This window comes from Ambystoma mexicanum, chromosome 8 (assembly GCF_040938575.1).
Source record: "Ambystoma mexicanum isolate Mex_15411 chromosome 8, UKY_AmexF1_1, whole genome shotgun sequence".
Lineage (NCBI taxonomy): Eukaryota > Metazoa > Chordata > Amphibia > Caudata > Ambystomatidae > Ambystoma > Ambystoma mexicanum.
The window spans coordinates 72,045,347-72,070,749 of record NC_090929.1 but is presented as its reverse complement, the minus strand read 5'-3'; the positions used below and the strand labels follow the sequence as shown (position 1 = coordinate 72,070,749).

General features: G+C 46.9%; 1 protein-coding gene across 1 annotated transcript in view; it reads left to right on the top strand.

Moving 5' to 3' along the window:
• The window catches only part of SETX (senataxin), a 1,477,926-nt gene that overhangs the window by 878,340 nt on the left and 574,183 nt on the right, over positions 1 to 25,403 (top strand). The window contains exon 14 of the mRNA XM_069609306.1: positions 14,962 to 15,118. Within this exon, the coding sequence (XP_069465407.1) occupies positions 14,962 to 15,118 (157 nt within the window). The remainder of the gene's footprint in view (positions 1 to 14,961; positions 15,119 to 25,403) is intronic.

Genomic DNA, 25,403 nt, shown 5'->3' with positions numbered 1-25,403 from the left:
CTCTCTCTTCCCAAATATCTTCCTCCTCAAGCTCTTTGCTCATCAGCCTCCAACTCCCTCAGGGTCAGTCTCTTCTCTAAGCAACGAGTTGGTGGTAGATCTTTCTCTTCGGCAGGGGCCTCCCTCTGGAACAGCCTTCCTGAAACTTGAGGAGAACCATCTCCGGTTCCAGAAGCACCTCAAAACCTTCCTCTTTGCTTCTGCTTTCTCTCCCCCTCCCCCTGTTGAACTCCTGGCTGAAACTGCACTGGTTACCTGGCCACCCTTTCTGATCTCTGGCCCAGACCCCGCCAGATGCACACCTGCACTGCCTACCTGGCAACCCCCGCACTTGGGGACTGTTATTCTGTATCCCTACAGTCCCCTACCAGCACTTATGCCTGCTCTTACCTTGCACTTGCCATCATCTGGCCATTTTATTTATCTTATTATTCTATCCCATGTACTGCACTATCTCCCACTCCAGTCCCCCTCGCACTTTTCCCTTTCCCCTTCCCCTGCACTTGCGCAATCTAAATGACACTCGGCCTAGTAAGATCGTTGTCCGTCTTCTCCCTGTTTCCCTCTTCCTTGCCTCTTCGCGCCTCGCAACACTTGTGTATAGGCGCGTTATAAATGCCATATCATATTTGAACTGAAGTCTTTTCTCAACTTGCCACTCACTGACTTTTTACTTTTGTTTGAAATAATGTTCTGTTTTCTAATAAAACGTTTGTTGTTTTGTTCCTTTATTTGAATTCATTTTCTCTTAATGTCTTTAATCCTTTGAAAACTACACAAAGAAGGATTAAACTAGAACTCCCCTAATGCTAAATAAAATGGCCGTTGGGCTCTTACTGAAAGGTAAGTGCTCAAAAACATCTAAAACTCTGAAAAAACGAGGACCTATAACTCCGCAGGATCCCTCATAGCTTCCTTAAACAGATAAGTATTTTAATGTTGATTTGAAAGTCAGTTTAAGTACTTTAATGTTGATTTGAAAGTCAGCCTCCGTCACGGAAGTAAATTGCACGGGGCGACTTTCAAGGGCCCTCAGAAGAGGTGTGCACGTTCACAAAATATTATTTAAATTGCTAAATTATCTTAAAATATACTGGCTTTATGTTTGAACCGAAGCAGTAACTTGTAATTCGATTTACAATTGAATTTGCACAGTGAAATGCTACTGCTAGTGGCGAGCGTGCATACTGCAGCAGATTTTTCTTTTAAACTCGCAGGCTGCGACGAAAAAAATATCACCACAAATTCCTGAACACGTAAAGTAGACAGTAGATTTCAAATAACAAACTGATGTCAGTGCTGCGTACTATGCTGTCTCTTAAGAATAATTAAATACTGAGTTAAAATCAATAGCATTCAAAACGCTGCGCTCACACCAGTAAATTATATAGTTGCTGCAGTTCCAAAATTATTCTCAGCTGTAGGCCTTAAGGGAGATGGAACAAAACCCGACTTCCTCATAGGACAATTCTGATGAAAGGCAGTTGAGAAAAGTTGTTCACCTCCAACCTGACCTCAACAATCCATAGTAGAATGTTACTGAGAGAGTGCCAGCTTGCCCTGAGTTACAGCCCAATCCTCCATCTTGTGAGCTGCTAGCTACAGATCTCGGTAAATGGTGGTTAAGGAAGGTTGTGTGTATTTTCTTTTCTTCCCAACCCCCTGCAAATGTCTGTACACAATTGTCTGCCCCAACTCCCACAAGACCTCAAACCCCGTCTTCCTCTCCCCCCGACAGTACCCCCCTGTCCAAGTGCCTGGCCTCAAAGGAAACCTGTTATGAAATCTAGTCGCAAGAAGCGGGGAATAAACATCCACAGCTGATACCCATTCTCTCTCTTCAGGACTGTTAGGAAGAAACCTGTGCAGTTCCCTTGGGGACCACTGCAAAAAGTTTAAGACTACAGGTGTTAGCAGAAAACCCAATTGGTGGCAGTCTGTACCACCCATATTTACCTGGTAGCTGTGGCTGAGCAGTCAGACTTCTCTCAAGAAGAGTTAGGCAGTATATAGAGTATACACATTAGGTACAAAGAGACAGTAGCACAAGCAAACACTGACCAGAGCTTTGGTATAAAAGTATATAATTATTTATTTAAAAACACACTTGTAAAAATACATTGGCACTAATATGTCAAGCAAGTTCAAACACAGTTACTAGAAATATATACACCTCCCTAATTAATTATTTGACAAGTCTACGTTAGTACACCACTTATTTAGCAAAACAGAGGTGAGCGCGTAATCATAGATGGCACTCCAATAATTTAAAAAGGGAGAGAAAAGGCAGAAACAGGAAAACACACAATACCAACACTTTTAAAGAACCACAGCAAGTCAAGAAAGGCAGGGTCTATTGTAGAGCAAAATGTTCATAGGCCAGGCCCACTCTTGGAGAGAGCAAGGCGGAATGTGCCCAAGATCACACAGTTGAAGTACACCTTAAAGGTCTTTGCAGATAGTTAAAAAAGGAGTTAGATCGGTTCAGAAAAGTTAGTTAACGGGTCCAAGGTCACCCCAGGATAGAGAGTCAAGGATTTACGGGACACCTTGAATAGTCTGTTGCAAGGGAGACCAGGCGGGGCACAGTACCTGAAATGGTGAGAAAGCTCCAGCGGGGGCAGTTGTTTCTGGCAGCGGGTGCAAGTCGGTGCTTCATCCAGGGGAAGAGAAGATCTCAACGTGGAGGAATGCTGGAGGTCATTGCACTTCCAGGGAAGAAACCAGCCGCGGAGTTTCCCGGTTAAAAGTTACTACCCTTTTATTCGCAGTAGTGGTGAAGTGTGGCTACCCGGCCGCCGAGTACTTGGCACGGGCGATTCGACCACAAGACGATCCAGGAAGGCGAAAAAAGGCAAACTGGTTAACCCCACCAGCTCAAAGGAAGAAGACTCTCCTAGAAGAAGATTTCTCTGTCGTTGGGAAGTGGTGAGTTCAGTTCAGCAGGGCTCCACCGGTGGTGTCGTCGTTGCAGGTTGGCTCAGCTTCTCCCTCTTCAGATTCTTTAGGTCCTGTGGCGACATCTGAAGTTCCAGTCCCCAAAGCCCTGCTTTTATGCAGAAAACCCCCATTCATCAGTCCTAGCTGTCACTCAAACATGCAAAGTGGTGAGCCGGGCGGCTCACCACTGGGCCAATCACACAAGAGTGCGACTTGAGTTGCTGAGGCAACTCAGTCCAGGGTGCCTATTCCCCCCTCCCACACATCCTGTAGACCCAGACAGAGTGGCACCACCTTTGGAGGCTTCTGTGCAGAAGACCGCCAAAATTGTCACAAAGGGCTCGACTTGGGTTGGAGTTAGAGGCGAACACAAACGCCATTTTAAAACCGAGTCCTGGCAAAAAGACCCAACCGGGGAATAAATATTAAATAAATAACCCGGCGGTATCTTTAACATTGCACCAAAAAAGTGGTGTGTTTAAAATGAATGGGAAAATCCCATAGGAAATATTCCGGTGGAATATTTCGCGCGGTAACCACTGCCACCAGCCTGAAACTCGACAAGGGGGGGGACTGGGCAGTGCCCCCTTGAAAAACAGACCCAGGGGCAATCAAATTACCCCTACCAGTACTTCCACAATATCATGGTTTGTACTGGTTCTGGTCATAATTTAAGACTAGTAAAGTCAATGGTGACTTTACATGCGCTGGGAGACAGTCAGTCCCAGGGTATGGAGTCTGTTTGGGGGCCACTATGACACCCCTGTGTTACTGCACTGAGGGTGCTGTGTAACACACTTACCAAAAACACATGAAGCCCTATGGAGTAAAAGAGCCCATAAAACACATTACAAAGTCAAAGCGCATTCTCAAATCATGCCTAAGAGTGGGAGAAAGAGTCTCGCTCTTAGCAGGAGAAAAAAATTAAACCCCAAAAATCCAGCAAAGCTGCTGGGGGACTCACTAGGTTTGGGAAATTAGCCTTTACAGAGAATTCTCCCTAACAAGGACCAAATCCCTTCCATGCAATCAAAAACTGCAACTTACCTCTACTGTGACGAGAATCAAGAATGTTTTAGACCTCCTATTCCTCCCCCTCCGAATCATTTATCACTGGGGCTGGTTGTTTAGTCAAACGAATATCTTTCACAACTGGTTTAATTAGACTTGCATGAAAAGTGTTCTCTATCTTAAGACCTCCAGGTAGTTTTACTGAAACTTGTTGTAGCACGTTCTCAATCTCAAATGGACCTATGAACCTAGGACGGAACTTGTTTCTAGCCTTGAGTTTCAAATTCCTAGGTGACACCCAGACCTTGTCCCCAATTCTATACTCTGGACTGTTCCGCCAAAGGCGATCTGCAAAAGGTTTCATGCATTCTTTGCTGCTTCTTAAAGCTGACTTGGCCCTTTCCAAATTGTTCTACAACTTCTGGACAACAGACCTCCGAGATGGGCTCACTGCATAAAAATCGAGGATGAAAACCTTGACTGCAGAAGGGCGACATTTCAATTGAGTCCTTAGGTACATTATTGTAGCAAAACTCTGCCATCCACAGTAGATCTACCCAACAGTTATTCGATGAAAGGAAACACCACAAAAACGTTTCTAGTTCTTGATTCACTCTTTCGGTGAGACCATTGGTGTGGGGATGAAGAGCAGAGGATAAACTGATCTCCATTCACAGCTTTTTACAAAAGGCAGTCCAACATTTTGATACAAATTATGACCCTCGATCTGAAATTATACGAGTTGGCAATCTATGTAACTTCACAAATTCCTGCTAAAATTATTTTGCTAAACTTGAAGCAGAAGCCTTTCTCTTCATTGGTATAAAATACCAAGCCTTAGATAGATGATCCACGACTACTAAAATCGAGGTACTCCCTTGATCAGGTGGTAAACTGTGAAATCCAATGATAAAGTATGCCAGGGCCGAGGTGGTACAGGTAAAGGTAGTAAAAAAACCTGGTGGTTTTCCATCTTGCCCTTTAGCTTGAACACACACTTCGCAGGCCTTAACAAAATTGAGCCTGTCAGTTCTCATTTTAGGCCACCAAAAATGTCTTCGAGCCAACTCCAATGTATTTCTTTAAACTGGATGCCCGGCCAAACAGGTTTCATGGCATTCCTTCAGAGCTTCCTCTTAATTCCTCACTCAGCAGATAGACGATCGTCCATCTTGGGTAAACCTTCAAACATGCTTCAGACCGGATCTTCCCTTAACCAATCTAGCATCTGTTCCTGAGTCTTATATAGTTTAACTTTTGCTCCAAAATCTAACCCTTCACTTGAGATGGCACATGAGAAATGTTCCTCAGAAATCAATGGTGCAGACGTATCCTCCTCAAATTCTTCAAACTCCCAGGGAATTGACGTGATAAAGCATCAGCCTTTCTGTTTTGTCTTCCTGGTTTAAATGTAATAAAGTCAAAGTGTGAAAAAAATACAGATCACTGCGATTGTCCTGGAGTAAGTGTCTTCACTGACTACAAAAACAATAAATGACAATCTGTTAGAACAGTTACAGTATGCCCCTAAGATAGTGCCTCCATTCCTGAAAGGCAGCCTTTATGGCCAACAACTCCCAGTCTGTAATAGTGTAATTAATCTCCGCAGGAGATAACTCCTTGGAGAAGTACACCACTGGATGAAGTTAGCCTATCTCCTTATGTCGATGAGACAGTACTGCTTCGACTGCCATATTCGACACATCAGCTTCAAGGAAGAAATGTTGCCCTGGGTCAGGATTCATCAGAATAGGTTCTGAAACAAAACTCGTTAAGTTCTTGAAATGCCTGGTCAGCCTCTTCAGACCATTGGAACTTAACTCCATTCTTGAATAATCGAGTAATCGGTGAAACCTTCAAAGAAGAATCCTTTATGAATCACCGATAAAAATGGGCAAATATTAAAATAACTTTGAACCACGGAGCAATCCTGTTGCATCCAGATGTATCGCAACCTTTCTGCATTGAAGCAGATGCTTCTGATGTTGCTATTGGAGCAGTGTTGTTGCATTAAAATACAGCTATGGGTCAGCGCCATCCTGTGGCCTTTTTCTCCAAGAAATGTTCTCCTGCAGAAAGGAATTGCAACATTTCAGATCAGAAATTATTGGTTATCAAGGCAACTTTTGAAGAATAGAGGAATTACCTCCTGGGAGCCCGACCCAAGGTTTACAGTACTCACAGATCATACCTTTGGTGTTAAATGATAGTGTTTAAAGGTAGTCAATAACTTGATGGGAGCAGGTAACTCGGGAGATCTGAGGTCGCAGGAACTAGTTACCTGCTTCTGAATACATACACATGTTCGCGCTCCAAAAGTGCGAGCAGAGAGGCCTTACCATTAGAGAAATCAACCTCTTATTTGTGCTTGTGCGTGAGAACGTAATGTTGCTGAACGGTTTCCAGGGCAACGCAACAAGATGGGGACGTTTTCGGAGGCAGGGCGTTGGCTAACACAGTGAACCTGAACAAAACAAAAACGCGACTGCGCTTATACATTGATCGAAGAAATACCTGAGGCGAGTGTGAGTGAATTGAGCATGGCAGCACAGTGAATGAGACAAAGAATACCTGGCCATGATCGCGCAGCAAATGAGAAAACTGAATACTGGGCTATGATTGCACAGCAGCGTAGTATGATAATCTGAAAGGGGCTATATTGAGTGCAGTGAGCAACGTAAAAAATTGTCGGCCAGCAGCAGACTCAAAACTATTAAAGAGTTAATACTCAGAGCTAATGGCTGAAAAGAAGAGAACTTAACCAGGCAAAGTCAAATAAGAGACTGGTAGACCAGTTAAGTGAAAAGGGCGGTAGCGAAGAAGGTAAAAAGGAAACTCAAGCAAATGGTGCTTGCACACCAACAAGACAGCAGTTATCCACTGAATCGTAAAACTATCCCTTCATGAAGAATCAAAGTGTTGAACAGACGGTTTTTCAGTGGCGATAGAAAAAGAATTTAAAGGTGCCTTGAAGGTCTAAGTGGAGGCAGACTGGTAACCACAGGGCAGTAATTCAATAGGAGGAGAAAGGGAGCAGAAAGTAAGAAGCAAGTAATTATTCTTGTGCATTTCGGTTTCAAGTCATCCTTTAGCAGTTGTTGGATTCAGGAAGAGAGTTGAGCAAGAACCTGTCCTCCTTTATTTTGTCCACTTCCCCTTCCCCCCCTCCCCACACCCCTCCCCCCAGGGTTGTGAGTTTAGCAGTAGTCACTAAAACTTGTGGCGTTCACGGTCCCGAAGGGTTACTGGGGTTCTTCAGCCTCCCCGAGAATAGAAGTTGAGACCTGATACCTCAGAAGGCCTACAGAATTTACCGTAATCATATTTCTGATTCTTGTATCTGCTTAGATTCACATGCGCCCACCATTCATCATGGTTGAAGTACATAGACATCTTACACCGTTTCTTGCTTTCCTGTACTTGTGCCTACACTCTGTGCTCCCTCATGCCAGAAAGAAAATAATCTGAGGGACCGAGATGCCTGAAGGATCATGGGTACAGTACACGTCGCACTGTGTATAGTATTACAAACACGCCCAGTCGATGTCCCTTTTCTCAACCTTTGAAAACAAGTCTTGCAATACTCTGCACCTTCCACTAGATGTCGGCCTATGCACAGCGTTTGAATCTAAGCAGAGACAAGCGTCGTAAATACGATTACTGTGAGGAATGTATGCCATATAGCGCCTGTAGCCAGTGCAATAAAACCCCAACACCCCTCCACCCCCATAATACTGAAAGGAAAGTTTATGGTTAGATTTGCAATGGCAGTGCACAAGAATTCAACCATAACTTTAGTAGTCCAGTCATAAATTGACTGGAGCCTTTTAGCCTGAAAGTTCACAAAGATTCCACTAGTTTTGTGAGCGCGGGAGGAGGAGGAGGAGGAGAATGGTCTTGTGGATGGGAGAAATCTTCCAAATTTCAGGTAGGGATCTATTCTAGTAAATAGAACTGTCCCCAGCTATTGGAGGGCTTTTCTGCAACATGTTTTGCCAAGGCCAAACAAATGTAAAACATTCATAAAGTTTTCCAAACTTTAACAGGTGAAGAATTGCTGTAACTTACCACCCGTACTATGGTTTCTCTTCAGACATGACAGGTCTTCAGAAGTCTCTTTTTCCGCCGTTGGTTCTGGTCGCCAGAGCCCAGGAGTCGCAGGTGCAAGAGATGTCCCGGTTGGACACAGAAGCTGGAGCAACATGTTCTGGTTGATGAATGCAAATCACACAGATGCAGCACTGCTCTAGGCAGTGGACCAGATGTGGGGAAGCCAGTTTTGACCAGTATCACCTGTACAGGGCGACACAAAGACACAGCTGTCACGGTCAGTTGGCCTCCTATCTCGTGCCTCGTTGAAGCTGAAACACTGAAATTACATAGGTTGGGCTCCTGTAGCATAAACTGAGGGTCCCCAAAGTTCCAATACGAAACCTAGAACCATGATTCCTCTACCGAGGTAGCCCAAACTTTAGTTGGCCACCAGACTCATTTTAACCCCTTACCCCACTATCCCATATATATTTAATTAATATTTTTTGTGTTTTTCAGTATTATGTACTTCGGTGAAATGTAGGAAGAAGTTGAACAATGTATATTGGACTATTCGGAAAGAGGGGTGGCCTCTTATCCTAATATATGGTCTTGTTACAAATATCGACCATTGATTCAATTAATTCAATCAATAAAATCAGTTTTATTGTGTCATACACATTTTATTTAAAAACAATACCAAAATACATTCTGCAAAGAACATTTTTTGAAATGTTTTTTACAATTTAATCCAATAACCTGTCGTATTTCTAGAAAAAACTAAATTAGTTCTAAAAACAAACCATTCTAATTCTAAGGAAAAACAAAGCTCACCTGTCAAAATATACTACCACTCATTCACTCTCATTCTCCATTCCATTCATACTTCCTATCTTCTTTAGCTAACCCTCTTTGGTTAGATTGACAGTTTTTCTTATTGCAATTTTTCTGGGTTCAGGTCTGTTGCTCAATCAACCCATCTGTGTAGAGGTTAATCTCACAGATTCCAAATGTCTACACGTGTTTGGGTTGTTCACATGACCGCTGTTGGGGTCTTCTTTGTATCGCAACCTTCTTCAGGACGAACCAACAGCAGAACTTCTGTATGCTGTCTTTTCAGGTAGGGGGAGCCCATGTCCCTGCACTTGTCAATCGGTGCAGATGGTTCAGATATTGGCATCAGTCCATTTTGCTCTATGGGTCCTTATTTCCCCAATATAGCACAAGTAGAAAGTGCGTGCTTTTTATGTAGCCACTATGTTGTGGACAGTCCTCTTCTCCAGAGTCTCTGGTCTTCCCTAGTTCTTCCACTTCTGCCACTCTCAGCTGATTCTAGTCCAGTGACCTTATTATCTTTTTCTTCTTTCCGCGTTCTGATTCCACCTCCTATCACGGAGGTCACTGGACTCCCAAGTCGCCTTCTCCCTGAATTTTTGCTCCCCCTCCCACCCCCCCCCCCCTTCACAGGGACCTGTCCTGGAGCAGCTGCTTAGACGACTGTAAAGATGCCTCATCACCTGCAAAAGGGGATTGTCGCTGTAACTCTCCTTCCTCCTTCCAGTGAAGTGTCCGAAGGAGGTCTTTATCATTGTATTCTGCATTCCTTCACCAACAGGGCTTGCATCTTGCATTACCAGCCGACTGGAAGAATAATCTGAGTCTGGGGATACGTACGTAAACATCAGTTTTCCTTCTGGGTTTGGGTTGGGTCTGGAAGCAAGGAGAACAGGTACCTTTCCTTTTGTTAAATTGTTGAATAACTTGGAAATAGTTAGGAATTATCACCACCACAATTGTATTATTTCTAAAAAAAACAGTGAGATGCACTGTTTTGAACCCTGTGACTTTTGGGTACAAGGCCCCATTCATTTTAGGGTTTGGACTTCACAAGTCAGGGCATTGTGATTTGGTTCCCACCATTTACTGCATCTAACGTACTTGCTTTGCTTGATTACGTTATCAGATGTTTATTAAGTGAAAATATAGTGACTGTATATATTTGTATGAGTGTTGTGTGATATGCTACCGGTTAGATTAATGTTTCGATTAGATTGTGTCCTCCGACGTATTCCACATCTATGACAGTAATAACCACAGCTGTGCTGCATTGGAAAACATTTCTGCGTCAATGACGTCGATACGCTGTCCCTCGAGGGCCTCCGTCAAGCGCTGACGTCACCGGATGTTATATGTAGGACGCACGACGCCCATAGCCTCAGTTCTGTTTTTCCGCGAACGTGTTTGCTTCGGAATCTCGGTGCGCCTCCGTTCTTCTCCTGTTGAATCGGTTCTTCTAACTTGATAATTGTGAAAAATGCCTTTGTCGTCTTTTACCCCGCGGTCGGGCTTCAAGAAGTGTCGGGACTGTCGTTCCAAGATGTCCCTGACGGACCCGCACAACGTCTGCCTTTGGTGCCTCGGCGAGAGCCATGCCACCGATGAATGCCAGTCCTTGACGTTGAAGGCTTTGCGGGAGCGGAAGAAGTAGTTATCTGTAGGTAGGGTTTCCAAGCCCCTTAACTCGAAATCCACTGGGCTTTCGACCGACGATTCGAGGGGCGACTCTCCCTGTCGGCATAAGTCCAGGGCGTCTCATTCTCAGAGTGGGTACCGCCATTCCTCTGCCCCTTCTAGGCACTCTCGGAAGCGTCGTCACCGGTCGACCTTCCTTGTCCGAGGACTCCACCAGACAACAAGCATTCATCACCGGCGGAATGGGACGCATTTCGCAAGGAGACTATGGTGATTTTTGAATCGCAGGGCACCGGCCCATCCGCGCCTTCGAGAGAAGCTGGCAAGGAATGCGCTAGGGCCACCGTTCGAACGCCTCCAGACTCGGGCTGTCGGCGTGATCTGCGGGAGCGGTCGAGGTCCCGATCGGACAAGGTTGATTGCCATAGCCGTGCCAGGTCCAGGTACCGGTCCTCGACGCCCTCGAGACCGTTGGAGCCTGTGAGGCCTTTTAAGAAGCCATCGACGCTATCAGCGCAATGTCCGTCGAGGGGCTCTCTCTCTCGAGGCTCCGAGGAAGCCGTCGGCGCCAAGGCCATCGAAGGACGCGCTCTGGGCTCCAGCCTCAAAGCCGTTGTCGAAGTCGTTGGCGCCTCGCTCGATGTCGACGCCGATTTCATCGATGCCTTTTGAAGAGGCTTTACCGGAGGTGCCCCGGAGGGCCGTGGAACCTCCGCGGAAGGCCCCGAGTAAACCAGTGAGGCCTGTGTTTGAGCCTTTTTCTGTACCTTCATCCAGGAATTTATTCCAGCCTTTGGATTAGATCTCAGAGGTGGAAGACGGGTCAGATGAGGAGGGGCTTGTACCTCCTGATGTTCCTGATGACCTGTTGTCTGGTCATAGCCAGATGGAAGACCTGCGTCAATCCTTGCATGATGCCAGTGGTCCGGACACCACCTTGGAGGTTGAGTTTCGCAGGCCGGAGCCTGGTACACACGCTGAGTCTTCGTACAGGCGTCTTATGTCGAGGGTGACAGAGTACTTGGGGTGGTCTGCTCCCCCTGTGGATTTTCTCCAGGATGACCTGACAGATATATTGGATCAGAGTCCACCCACTGACACGGTGCTGCCATTTCATATGGCCTTACAGAGAAGGGTGGCGGCGGCGGCTTGGACTGCTCCAGAGAGTCTCCCGGCAGTGAATAAGTAGCTACCGAAAAAATACCATCCAGCCAGTGGCGACCCCAGTTACGTGTCTACATACCCCAATCCGTAGAGTATGGTGGTGCAGGCGGCTACGGCCCCAGCTAAGTAGGCTGCGTACCCTACCATCCCTCCGGAAAGGGACGACAAGCGCTTTGACGGTTGGGCGAAGAAAGTATTTTCATCTGGGGGTATGGCTTTAAAGGCAGCAAACTTCGTTTGTTCCTTGGCAAGATTCACTCACTCTGTGGAATTGTGTATCTTTGGCGGCTGGACATATTCCCGTCTGTCGGTCACCTACCACTCCCTTCACAAGCTGGGCTTCTCCCTCAACTTAAAGAAGTGTCATTTAACACCTACCCAGCGGCTCCAGTACATCGGAGCAGTGCTCGACCCATCCCTGGGGCAATGTTGGCCTCCCCAAGTGAGGGCTTATCACATTCTGCAGATGGTGGACAGGTTTGAACAGGCCCAGAGTCTCCTGGCATTCGAGTTCTTGAGGTTGCTCGGCCTCATGGCATCCTGCATTCTACTGGCGCCAGAGGCCAGGATGCGGATGAGATCTCTGCAGTGGGCTCTCAAGATCCAATGGTCGCAGTCCTCCGGCAGGATGTCGGATCCTGTTCTGGTGCTGCCCTCGGTCGCCCAGGATCTTCTTTGGTGGGCTGTCGAAGGCAATCTGATGAAGGGGGCTCTGTTTTGGCTACCCTGGCCGGAGGTAACGATCGTGACGGACGCATCCCTCACGGGATGGGGAGCTCATGCCAACGAGTTCAGTCAGCGGTCGTTGGTCTCCGTCGGAGTCCAGACTCAATATCAATTTGTTGGAGCTGAGGGCCGTCAGGTTAGCCCTGAAGGCTTTTCTACCGCCTGTGCGGGGGAAGAGTGTCCTCATTATGACAGACAATACAGTGGCCATGCACTACCTCAACAAAAAGGGGGGGGGGCAGGGTCTCTCCCACTGTGCAGAGAGGAGATGCAGCTCTGGTTTTGGGTCATCCAGCAGGAAATTTCAATCTCGGCAGTTCATCTGGCCAGAGACAAAAACGCAGCGGTGGACGCTCTGAGCAGGCAGAGCAGAGTCTCTCACAAGTGGGAGCTGGCTCAGGGAGTTCTTTTGGAGATCTTCGCCCTTTGGGGGACCCCACAAATGGATCTCTTTGCCACCAGTGTCAACCGGAAGGGCAAAAGGTTCTGCTCGCAGAAATTTCCGCCAAGAGGAGCCTTAGAAATGCGTTCGTAGTGGAGTGGTCCTTCCCACTGCTGTACGCGTTTCCTCCAGTCCCCGTCATTCTGCAAGTGTTGCAGAGGTTCGGTTCCCGAATGATCCTCATTGCTCCGGCGTGGGCCTGGAGAGCGTGGTACCCTGACCTTTTCGACATGTCCATCTGCCCTCCACGCCGTCTTCCCGACCGAGACGATCTGCTCTCATGGGAGGGGGGTTGGGTTCTCCATCCAGAGGTCTAGTCTCTCAGCCTCATGTTTGGCATCTGAAAGGCTGAGGTATAAGGATTGGGACCTCTGTGAAGATGTGATGGAGGTGTTGCTTTAGGCCAGAAGGCCCGCAACAAAATCCCTCTACCATTGCTGTTGGAGAAAGTTCTGCGACTGGTGCAGGGTACAGAATGTGGATCCTTTTCAGTGTTCAATTCCTGTGGTTCTCTGTTTTTTTGCTTTCATTAGCCCGTAAGGGCCTGCAAGTGGGTACCATTAAGGGTTACCTGGCGGCGCTGTCTATATTTAAGCAGTCATCTGAGGAGTTTTCTTATTCTATGATTCCTTTGATTTTGAAACTGTGTTTCCTCCGTCACCTTTCCAGGTGCCAGGTTGGGATTTGAACTTAGCTTTAAAGTTCCTGATGGGAGCTCCGTTTGAGCCCTTACATTCTTGTCCATTGAGACTGTTGTCCTTTAAGACTGTATTTTTAGTTGTGGTTACTTCCGCTCACAGAGTGAGTTGCAGGCACTATCCGCCAAGCCACCTTTCACGGTGCTCCATAAGGACAGGGTTGTCCTTGGGGTTCGTCCTTCTTTTCTTCCGAAGGTTGTGTCGGAATTTCATTTGAGCCAGAAGGTTTTTCTTCTGGCGTTCTAGCCTCCTCCGCATCCTGGTAAGGAAGAGGAGAGGCTCCATAGGTTGGATCCTAGGAGAGCTTTAAGTTTCTACATCTCACGCATGTCCCGGGTCAGAGTGGACGATCAGCTATTTGTAGGATACCCTGGAAGGCGTTTGGGTCAAGCTGTTTCTAAGTAGACCTTGTCCCGTTGGATCATCTTGACAATCTCTGAATGCTACTGTCTGGCGGGTAAGGACCCTCCGGTCGGCTTACGGGTTCATTCTACTAGGGGTGTGGCTGCCTCCCCTGCTCTCCAGAAGGGTGTTCCCATTCGTAATATTTGTGAAGCAGCCCCATGGGCCTCTGTCCATACTTTTGTAAAACACTATTCCCTGGATCCTATCCATGGGCAAGATTTGGCCTTTGGCAAGGCGGTCCTCATTCTGCAATTTGATTGGGCATTCTAATATTCTAAATTATTTTCCCACCTCAATACATTGGTACTGCTTTGGGAGTCTGTCATAGATGTGGAATACGTCGGAGGACACAATCCCCTCGAAGAACAAGTTACTTTCTTACCTGGTAACGTTCTTTCGATGGGATGTTCCTCCGACGTATTACTCATCGCACCCGCCCAGCCTGCCCCTCTACAGAATTTCTTATGCGATTGCAGCTTACGTTTCCGCAAGGCTTTCTGTGGTCATACTGTCAAAAGATTGGTGCCACATTTCTGAGAAAAAACTACAACTGAGGCTACCGGCATCGTGCGTCCTACATACAACATCCGGTGACGTTGGCGCTTTTTTCTTTTTTTAATAACGGACTGCCTAAATGTAATTGTGTGCTATACTGTGTGGATGCATTGAGGGCCCCTGACTCCACTTGCACAAAGCAAACTTTGCAGTGTTGATACTTGTCCACATGTTTTAGGCATGCCCCTCTGAAATGTTGTTACAAGCAGGTAAATGCATCTCTTTGAATAATAATCTGCAGGGCCTGGAAAGATTAAGTTTATTTCCAAATTCCTAGTAACCTTTCCTTACAATGCCCCACAATTTCTTGTGATCCCTTTATTTGCACCTTTTGATGTGGAGTTATTTTTATTGCATTACTTATACATTCTTTAAATTGCTGTTACCCTCTACTGATGTGCTTTTAAATACCTGGATTCACCCCTTCTGCCCTACCCATGTAGGCCACTTTTGAACCATTCATCAGGAACTCCTGCCTGCTGAAACAATAACTTTATTTTATTTCAAACCTTGCAGAATTCCAACAATGAGGCCCGAGCCCAGAGTACGAATGTGAAGAACAAACGTAACCGAGTTCTCGTATGTGCACCATCCAATGCCAGCATTGACGAGCTCATGAAAAAGATAATCGTGGGATTCAAAGAAAAATGCAAGAACAAGACTAACGTTCAGGGTAAGGGTTCTTGTGCGCCACAAGCTCTCTGCTTCTTTGGCTTTTGGGATTTGTTTGTGGCTAGGTAATGCTTCAGGGCACTTGTCATGAGAGATGACCGCAACCTTAGCATGAAATGAGCTGTTACGTGTGCACTGAGCAGGTCGGTTTAGATGTTCACTTTGGTAATTGGTTTTGGAAAATGTTCAGATTAAACTGGGGATTCCTTTTCTAGAGGGTAGTTGACAGTTTCCTCCTGAACTTTGCATGATTTTTTTTGGATGATTTTGCTCAAGTCTTGGGGATGAATGGGTGATGTATCCCATTATGTGGTTTCGGCCTCACCCTCGGATGTATACGGTGCACGGTTTCTGTAGTGACATGCTTATTTTTAGCAACTTTTCCTCCATTTCTATTGACCCCCAAACGTTTTGCTTCTGTCCTACCTTTTTCCAGTGAAGTGAAGCCTTCAGCTTCATTCCACTGCACTTTTGCTCATTGTTATGGGGAAACTGACCAGTCCTTAAGGCTGTCAGTACTGGGAAATTGTTTCCCTTTCTTTTTACATGCTATTTTTTGGGTAACTTTTTTATCATAGCACATTACATCTTTCATTGCATTGCAACAGGGTTTCTTTTGTGTGAGCCTATACTACACTAAAGGGATTTTTTGGTTACTTTCGATGTACCGAAGGACGAACTGGTGATAGCAGTTACTTTGTGATGATTTTAACTGTACTTTTTGTTAGCCTTAAGACGTTTACCAGATTTGGCTACTACCAGTGCCTAGTGTCCCAACATGGCAGTACCAAGAGGTTTTTCGTTTTTTCCGTGGCCATCTTATCCTGCCACCTTCTTCCTGCCTAGCCAAGTCAGGAAATTCCTGTTATGGTGTGAGGACTGGATTTCTATACTCTGGACTGGTGGACAGATGTATAGGATGCCAGCCTAGTTAGTAAACAGGGACAACTCTGGGAGCTGTAGCCAAACCAATCAAGGTAGCATGGAGAGTGGTCAAAGCTGTCTCAGGAAGGGGTGAGCCTGGTCAAGGGTCCACAATGAGTTCACAAGCCAAGTAATCAAGGATTACAATTAGACAAGTAGTTAATAAAAACACTATTTAGACGCAACTACATCCATTGGTTAAAGATCACGAACCACTAACACCTCTAACACCACACGGCTGCTCTCCGCGTTGCATGCTTTAAGAGAATCTGTAAATTTGTAATACTAAACTTGTATATATTTGTAATTCTTTAAATACATCTACTGCATTCTCTCCTGCCAAACTGTACACATGTTCCTACATCGTCACACTGTAATTATGTAATGTAATGTATAATTATGTAATGTTAAGTATAAGCATCCTGTAACCAAGCTTTGAATCACCTTGCTGCTCATGCGCCCTCATACCCTCGGGTCTGGTGCGCAATACAAATGAATAAACTAAACTAAACTAAACTATATTATGGTCAAGCAAACACTATAAAATGATTATAAGCAGGTAGTAATATCACATAAACTAATAAAATACATAACTACATTCCCAGTAGCCAGTGCAATAAAACCACAATACCCACAATCCACAATACAGAAAGGAAAAGCATGCTTAGATTTGTAATGGTGATCCACGAGAGTAACAACTCTAACTTTAGAAGTCCAGCCCTAACTTGACTGGGGCCTTGTGCCCTGAAAGTTTACAAAGTTCTAAGTAGTTTTGTAAGGCAGAAAAAAGTTAGCAGGAGTGTTTTGTGGATGGAAAAACAGTTACAGAAGTGAGATAAGTATAATTCTAATGAATAAAACTGTCCCCAGCTTTGAGTGCTTGCGCGAACAAGCAGTGGCAAAGCCAAACTATTATAAACGTTTCAAAAGTTATCAAACTTTTAAAAGGGGCGATATGGGGCTCAGGTAAATACCACTGTAACTCACCCCGTACTCCGGTTTCTCTTGGGACTTGGCAGGTCTTCAGTGGGTCGTCGGTCGCGTTTCCCACCATTTCTTCTGGACCTCTGTGCCCAGGAGTTGCAGGTTCGAGTGAATCCCGGTTGGCCACAGATGCTAGTGTAATATGTTCCAGTTGAAGAATACAGTTCACTCGGGTGCAGGCCTCCTCTCAGCACATGCCTGGATGCGGGAAAGCAGTTTCTGGTGGTTGCCACCGTTGCAGCGCAACAGGAGAACACAGTTGTTGTGGTCGAAGCCTTGTATCTCGGGTCCATTGGATGTTGGAACGCTGAAATTTGGCAGAGATGTATGAAACGCTGGCAGTCTCCAAAATTACGGGCCAAAACGCGCAACTGTGATGTCTGCAGCGCGGTAGCGCCAAACCTCAAGGTGGTCAGCCACAGATTGGCAGGACACCAAGCAGACATCTGGAATGGCTGTTCCCTCCACTCACAGCGTCGAAGCTCCACTGAAGGACTTGGTTCTCTTGCCAGACAGGGCTCTTCCAGGACAGCATCGGAAATTAATTAGCAGCCCTTTTTCAGACGGGCCCACAATCTCTTCACTTGTCTTCAGCAACGCAGGATACTTGACTCCTTGCAGGATTTCTTCCAGAATATCTGGGGCATGGCTGTAGGACTCCTCTTTTTATCCAAAGTCAGGTGAGTGCTCAGACTCAGCCCTCCAACGGCAAGGTCTGCCCCACACATGCACACCAGCAGTGGTCTAATCGGGGACCACTGTGGGTCTCATGCAAGCATGCACACCAGACTCTCATACACTGTTAGGTAAGGTTTTCATATTAGTGATACATCTTCCTTACCTGTGTCAAGCCCAGAACTTGTTGCTGGACTTAGTGATTATTTTCCCTTGTTTCTGTGTGAGTGGGAATCTTTTTTCCCCTCTCACCATATCGTTTTACTTTTTTTAAATGACTTATGGTTGACCTTTTTATGTCTCTCTGTGGTGTATTTATGGATTTATGGTACCCTATAACATTTGGGCTGACTGGATTTTACTATGGCAGCACACAGCTCCTTATGGGCAGTGTTGCTGGGTTGCCTTTGTCCTTTTTTATTTCTCTTAATGTACTTAAACTACTGTACTTAACTACTAACTGTACTTAACTACTGTTCCCAAAGGTAGAATGGGATGGCCATCCCCTATGCGTTGTATATAGCAAACCAGCCCAGCCCAGCCCACCCCACCTTATGTGGAGTGCTGTGGAGAAGCATGGTATCCTCTTTCTCAACAACATAGTAACATTTTTGATCCAATGGCAAGCTAACTCTAATGGCCGGTGACAGTGTTTCTACTCTGTAGCCCTTTGTCTGCCTCAAAGTAACCAGTTCCTACTGAGAAAATGTCTGTCCTGATTGGACAGCCAGCCGACCCTTTCTGTAAACTGCTGGGAGAGTTTGCAGAAGTTGTGCCTGGGTTCCCGATAAATAGTCTGATTCTGAAAGCTGCTGACAAGTCAACTACTGGAACCAAATCCAAAGAGGAAGATGGAGAAAAGACAGCTGTAACTGATTGCAGCGACGGGAGAGACTGTTGTGTAACCGGAGCCTGTTTTAACCCTTCTTTCCAGTCGACCTTGGGGTCCCAAAGACTCCTACCCAGCAGCTGGTGAAACGCACTAGTTCTAGGAAGACCTGCATTTAGAGCCCTCTCTCAACGTGCTGCCACATTGCTGGGCTGAAACCCGCCAATACCGGGGCACCTTTAGCCAGTGTGCAGTGTACAGTCTTCTGAAGTCCGAATCTCTCCGAAACGTTGGTGGACTCCTGCTGGACCTCCAGAGAAACAATTTGAATCCTTGCAGTCCCCTCACCAGAGTGTTGGACAAAGAGAATGAAGAGAATTCGACCAACTATAATAGTTCTTCATCAGGTACCTGTAAAACGGCGCCAAATCTGCAGAGCTGTTAGAGGTCTTGAAGAATCCTTTGTTGCGTGCCTCTTCTGTTGACTGCTGATGGCGGTTCCCATCCAGTGTCCCGTTTCTTCAGTCACCAGACCTTGACTCCAGGCACCAGCTCCTGTGCTGCTGCCTTGGGACGATGACCATCTCCAAGCTCCTCTTCTTTGCTGAGGTAATGTGTTGGCTTGGGTAATACTTACTACCTTAAGTCTTGTGTCGATCCTGTGTGGCTGAGTCGGTGCTTCGAGTGTTTGGGAGTTCGCCCATGTCAAACACTGGAACGCTAAAAGGAAGCCTTCTGTGAAGTGCCTGAACACATTTTACTAACCCTGAATCTGATACTTAGATATGGCTTCTATCTTGAAATTATAACTAGTGTACACCGAATTATAACAAGAGCAGAAAGTACTTACTTTCGTTGGTGTACTTTGAAATAGTGTTTCACTCTTATAAAAAAAAGTAATTAAGTTGGTATTGTTTTATCATTTAAAAACTGAATCTTACCAATGATTTACCCACCTTGAATAGATAGCCATGTGCCATTGTAAAAGTGTACTATTGGGTTGTGCTTGCCCTTTTCTGCTTTTAGTGCATTTCTAAAATAGTCTGAGTTGTTTCTTATCTTAGAGTTGCATGATACTCTTCCGAAAAATGTCTTTACTTGCCTTGAACTGCCGATTGCCTTTCTTAAGTCTGCTAGAGTTCTTACTGATCTTCAAATTGTATCCTACACTTCTGAAAAGTATAATTGGTTATGCCTATTGCTGTATGAGAAATAGTGTGGGAGCTTATATACCAATAGGTTATACTGACCTTGAATAGCTTCTGCTCTTCTAAATCTGTAATTTTGGGTTGTAATTATCTTTGAGTTTGTGTACTTCTAAAAATAGTTACCTAGGTTCTTACTTGTCCAGGAGTATCTGATTGCCTCTCTGAAATGTATGAGTTGTTTTACTATGTCTGAACTGTGTTCTACAAAGTGATAATGGTGGTGTAACTGTATCCATGCTTAACAGAAGAAAGTTACATATTTTGCAAGGTCAATACTTGTAACCGTGTTGGTCTAACTAGGTGATTCTTGAAACTGAATAACACTAGTTTAGGACCAATAGGGCCTGCTGCCCTTGAATTACTTATTGTATTCTGTTGCATAGTGTTGGATGGTATGTGGTGTAGCCTGGAAAGGAAGGGAGACGTTTAGCAATGTTCCTGGATGGTATGTGTGGAATTTGATGTAAGAGAGAATGTTGCTGTATGAGTGGGAGATTGTTCTGTGTAAAGGTTCCACGCTCAGGAAGTTGGAGGGGCATTGCCTGGGTGATGGGAGCCAGTGGTTCATACTGAGTCATCGTAAAGTAACCTAATGTAGCTTGAATAAAGCGACTGCTGGTAACGTAACCTGCATTACTTCACGGATAACAAATTGGTCTCCTGGTGAAAACTGGAAACTGACCTGCATCGCAAGAAAAGAAGCTTAAAGGGAAAGTGGCTCAAAAATGTTATTGTCCCGAGCGTTCGGCCATGTATTTTTAAGCATGCTGTGATCGATAGTAAAAAATGTTATTGTGCATCTTTCCTTTGTTTTCCTCACTTTTACACATGCGATACAGAGTTATACGCGGCCATCTTGTGCTAATCTTATCCGTTACTGCAATGCCCCAAGTTCCCTCGCAGCATTAAATCACATCACGCGCCTCTGAAGTTGACATCACTATTCCAAACTATATGCTCCACCTATTTTCATGACGTAAGTGGGCAGCGTAGCCTAACGCGCCCAGTCATTACCCACGTCATAACGTCAGTTAATGCAGACCCCGGAAAATCAACACACACAGCCTCTCACAGCACGTCCCAAATCGGATTTGAAAACAATATTTTTAAAGTAAACCTCATCAATCTGCCTTTTAGGAAGTGCTTTTGGGGGTGTGGCCTGAGCGCATGTCGTGAAGACACTGCCTTGCGGAGCTCCCGCCCGTGATCCTGATAATGATCCTACAACAGCAGATTAAAGCAAAAGAAAGAGTAAACAACCGCAGCGGAGGGAAGGCAAACCCTTCCTCTCATCCCTGATACTGATCCTGCAAATAATCGGAGCCACTGACCCACCAAAACAAGCGCCTGAAAATGACACCTCCTCGGCACACAAAATGGCGCCTGTCACCAGTGCTTGAAGACTCCAGAGCGGGCAACCCGCCAAGAGGAGGCGACTCATGAAAATCCAAGGCTGCCTCACTTGCCGTTATCCGCATATCTCCTGCCAGGAGGACCTCCGATGAGGAATCAGACTTTGGTGTTGTCGCTCCCCTAACCCCCCCCCCGGTGCCTGCGAAGTGCCGTCCCCCTCCTAGAGGGGACGTGCACTGCAGACGCACACTGGACACACGGAAGGCTCTTGCTGGAGGACTCGGGGATTGAGGCATATACCCCCTAGACAGCGATAACGCTGTGGACCGGCTCCCTGGGTGTGTGAGATGCACTTCCCAGAAAGAACCCCCTGAGAGCTAAACCTGCCCTCCTTGCGTAACGAGACTGCTGGATGGGGGAAGTGCACCCCCGGAGACATGGATTCCCCTGCTGCACCTAATCCAAGGAAGGGGAAGGCACGCAGGCAGCAGCCTGATTTACGCCATCCCCTGCGGAGACGGCGTTGCAGGCAAATAACTCACGGATAAGGTCCTTGCAATGGGGAAATATGCCATTAACGAGTAGCCTGGAGGAATGCACCCAAAGAAGCACATAGGTTTGTAAGTCCAGATGGCTTTGCTCCTGGAGCCCAATGGGGGAAGAAGGAACGAGAGGAATATGGCAAACTGACTTGGACACAATGCCAGAACAGCGGATCACGCACTGCTGAAGTACACAGGGCGGTACCCCTTGGCATTGGAGACGAGGCGTATTGCGCTGCAACACAGACCGTAAAGATAACCGGCCTGGGAGCGGACTCCTCTGCCTTCCACATTGGTAGACGAAGGTAAGCGCTACGCGCTGCGGCTTTTGACACTGCTGGCCAGAGCAGACTGCAGATGGGGAACCCTCCTCTGGTGGGTTAGCCTCATAGACACTGACCCATGAGCGCGACGAGCCTTGAAGGCACGTAATTTGAAAGCCTGTAGCCCAGCAACTAAATACAGGGGTGTGCCGCGAGGAGGGCGGTGGATGGCAACATCCACACTGTAACTATAAAGTCTGAAACTCATCCACCTTTGCAACGTTGCACTATTCAGTGGAGCAAAGCAACCTATGAACTGTGCAGGAGGAGGGGAAGGAGTCACAAGGGGTCACAACGTGGCAGCAGAAGGCTAGAAGGCACTGCGAGTCGATAATTCTATTGGGCAGCTGACGTTGTGTGGCATTGACGGTTGGGGGCCGCAGAGTTATCTAAACGCGCCAAAAGGCACAAGAGCAAGTACAATAAATGGGCGACCAACTGCAGGGGCTTTATTGTGCAGCATCAAAGCAGGAACAAGAACCCACTGTAGTGGATACCTACCGACAATAGGAGCACCCTGATGGGCAAAAGCGCAACCATATCAACGGCATACAACAACCCGAGTGTGGCGCAATATCGGGACGCAGGACACAAAAGGGGATAAGACAAAGCGGCACACAGTTGGAAGGCACCGGGGGAGCCGACCTCACCACGAGGCAATATACATGGGTTGGCTTATAAACTGAGCTAACCTGCCTTAACAGTGGTACCTGATCCCCGAACCTACAAAAGAACAGCGACATCAACGCGGTCCACCAGTCGCACCGACCCACACGACGATCTATGATCAAATACTTGCATGAGACTGAACTGGGCGCCCCTGCACAGTGTCCGCAACGATACACAGGGTCAACCCTGCGGCTGAAAATCTACGCACCAACACTTACACCCTTTATAGCTGGCCCCTAACGGGCGAAGGCGACTGTGAAGATACCGGTGGGGGGTGTTTGTACTCCTGCTGTCTATATGGTAGAGGAGAGGCACAGAGGACCCCAGCCAAGATTCTCAAGTGGTAGCAATGGACAAGCAATCAAGGCCTAGCTTCTCAGGAGGTGATGCGGGCTGGTTCTTAAGTACAGTGTAGTCCCCAAACCCCCACAAAGGAAAGTCCACACACTGTATTACTGAAAACAGTCTTTATATAATTAATATTCAAAGGTATGTACACAACCACAATAGGGCACTTTGTACTCGGAAATCAACAATGATAAATATATACAATTCTACAGTGGTACCACCAATGTTATCAAATCTCATTAAAGTGCATCAACTGTATGGTTAAAATGTCACACAGATCAATAACGAGGAAACCAGCAATAGAGATAGGAAGGAACGCAAGATGGTTGAAACAATAGGCAGATTTCTGGCCCCTACCACTAGACACAGTTCTGTGTGGAGATCCCCCCACCTGGGCAACCTGTCGAATAAAGATATATAGCACAAGCCCAGTGCATATATTGTTCAATAGTCTTATTTCCTCCTATAATGTTTTACCCCCCCCCCCCCAATGTACCTGGTGGAGTAGAGTTCTTCGAAGACGCGTCGAAGGATCCTTCTTGAGTGACTCCCTTTAAAGCAGGAGCCATGGATCGTCGAGAGGCGTCGAAGATGGTGAACTTCGAAGTTCGAGGGTGCCGAGACCACGGCGTCGATCCAGGCGGTGCTTGTCAGCGACGTCCTGCGAGGATGAGGTGTGCGAGGCACCTCGGCGATGTATTGTTCAGGACCGCAAAGAATTTCAGAAGAACTGTGGCCCAACAAGGGTGTACAGTTTTCAAAGTCTTTGTGGCCTTGGGTGGCGGGAAACCCACCGGCGGATTCTCCTCGGTGCGTTGGTCGTCCTCGACTTTCTCTGGCGGGACAAAGCGGTCGACGTTGCGGACAAGGGAGTCCTTCGATTCAAATGTTCTTAGGCAGAAGAGCGGGCGGCTCCGGTCGGCGGTGGCACAGCGTCAAGTGGTCTCCACGGCTGGGCAGCACAACTTCGACGGGTCGCCAGCGGATACACAAACCTGCGAACCCTGGTCGATGGCAATAGACTTCGACAGCGGCGAAGTCCAGGTGCTTTGCTTCGTTCTCCTCAGCGGTCCCGTCTCGGGTCAGCAGCCTTTCGAGGGTCTGACTTCCAGGGAGCTTCGGCGAAGGTTAGCGGTGCTCGATGGTCCCTCGAAGCACGGGAAGAGGGCGCCTTACCAGGTCCTCTCTCTGATAAGTCCTTGACGAATTCGGCAGCTTTCAGATCAGGACGAAGCAATTGCAACAGCAACTCTTCTTCTTCCAGCTGGGGGTCGAGGATCAGCAGTTCGTTACTCCAAGTGTAGACACAGCTTTTGAAAAATTTCCAGTGGTGAGAGGTCCCCAGATATACTATCCTGTCTCTCATACACACTGCTGGGTCACACGCAGCAGCCATTCATGCAGTCAGCCAGCCAATAGGGCACACAGTGCATTCAGGCCATCCTCCTCCCTCTCAGACACTCACAAAAAGGAATGTGGATTGGGACAAGTACCCAGCCATTCAACACTACACACTGCATTCAGGCCAGTTTCGGGCAGGGCTGTCTCAGTCTTTGTCTCTCATACCAGAAACCAAACACCCACAGGGCGTACCCACAACATACAGTCACTGGGAAGGCTCCAGCCAGTCTGGACTGGGCTTCACAACAACACCATATATGGAACTTCCACCCAACAGCCAGTCAGGGGGAAGGGACAGAGTCAGGGCTTCCCAGGACTTTGGGAAAACAACGTAACAGGTAATAGAAAGCAAGAGGCCACAGGGGCCATCTTGTTTTCCATCAGGAATCAACTGATTCCAATGACAGGGCCTGGGTATCCCAAAATGGAGGATACTCAGAGCACCTGTCAAATTCAGCATGGAGCTGCCACAAGCCCATACCCTGCTCTGCGGGCCACCCACAGGTGCCCAAAGACATACACTAGGGGCACAGGGTTGTACCCCCCCACCCATGGGTGCCGTAAGGGTATCCCATGGGTCTGTTCACCAAACCAAAGGAGAGAGCTGCAGCGCCAGGAGTCCCACATGAACTCCGGCGTGGAAATCACGACAGAACACACGATAAAAAGGCAGTAAAGGACAAGGATACGGAAGCCCTGTCCCTCCGATGCATTTCCAGCATCACAGTCCCAGCTACTTGGTCTTGACCCACTGAATCACGCTTCTGCGGGCCTACTTGAGTTTGCCGACTAACCCTCAAAGAAAGCTACTTGGTCATGTCTCCCAGTAAGAACAAATCTAAGCTGACAATAATGGATTCCTTCACTGCACCCAAGACACGCACCCCGATGCAAGCAGATGCGAACCTGAATGCTGAGCAACAGACCCCTGACGAAGGCTCCAAGGATGGTCAGGTGCTGCAGGCCATAGCTGCCAGAGCCCTTATACTATCCAAACTGGATTATTGTAACAGACTCTACATTGGGGCAA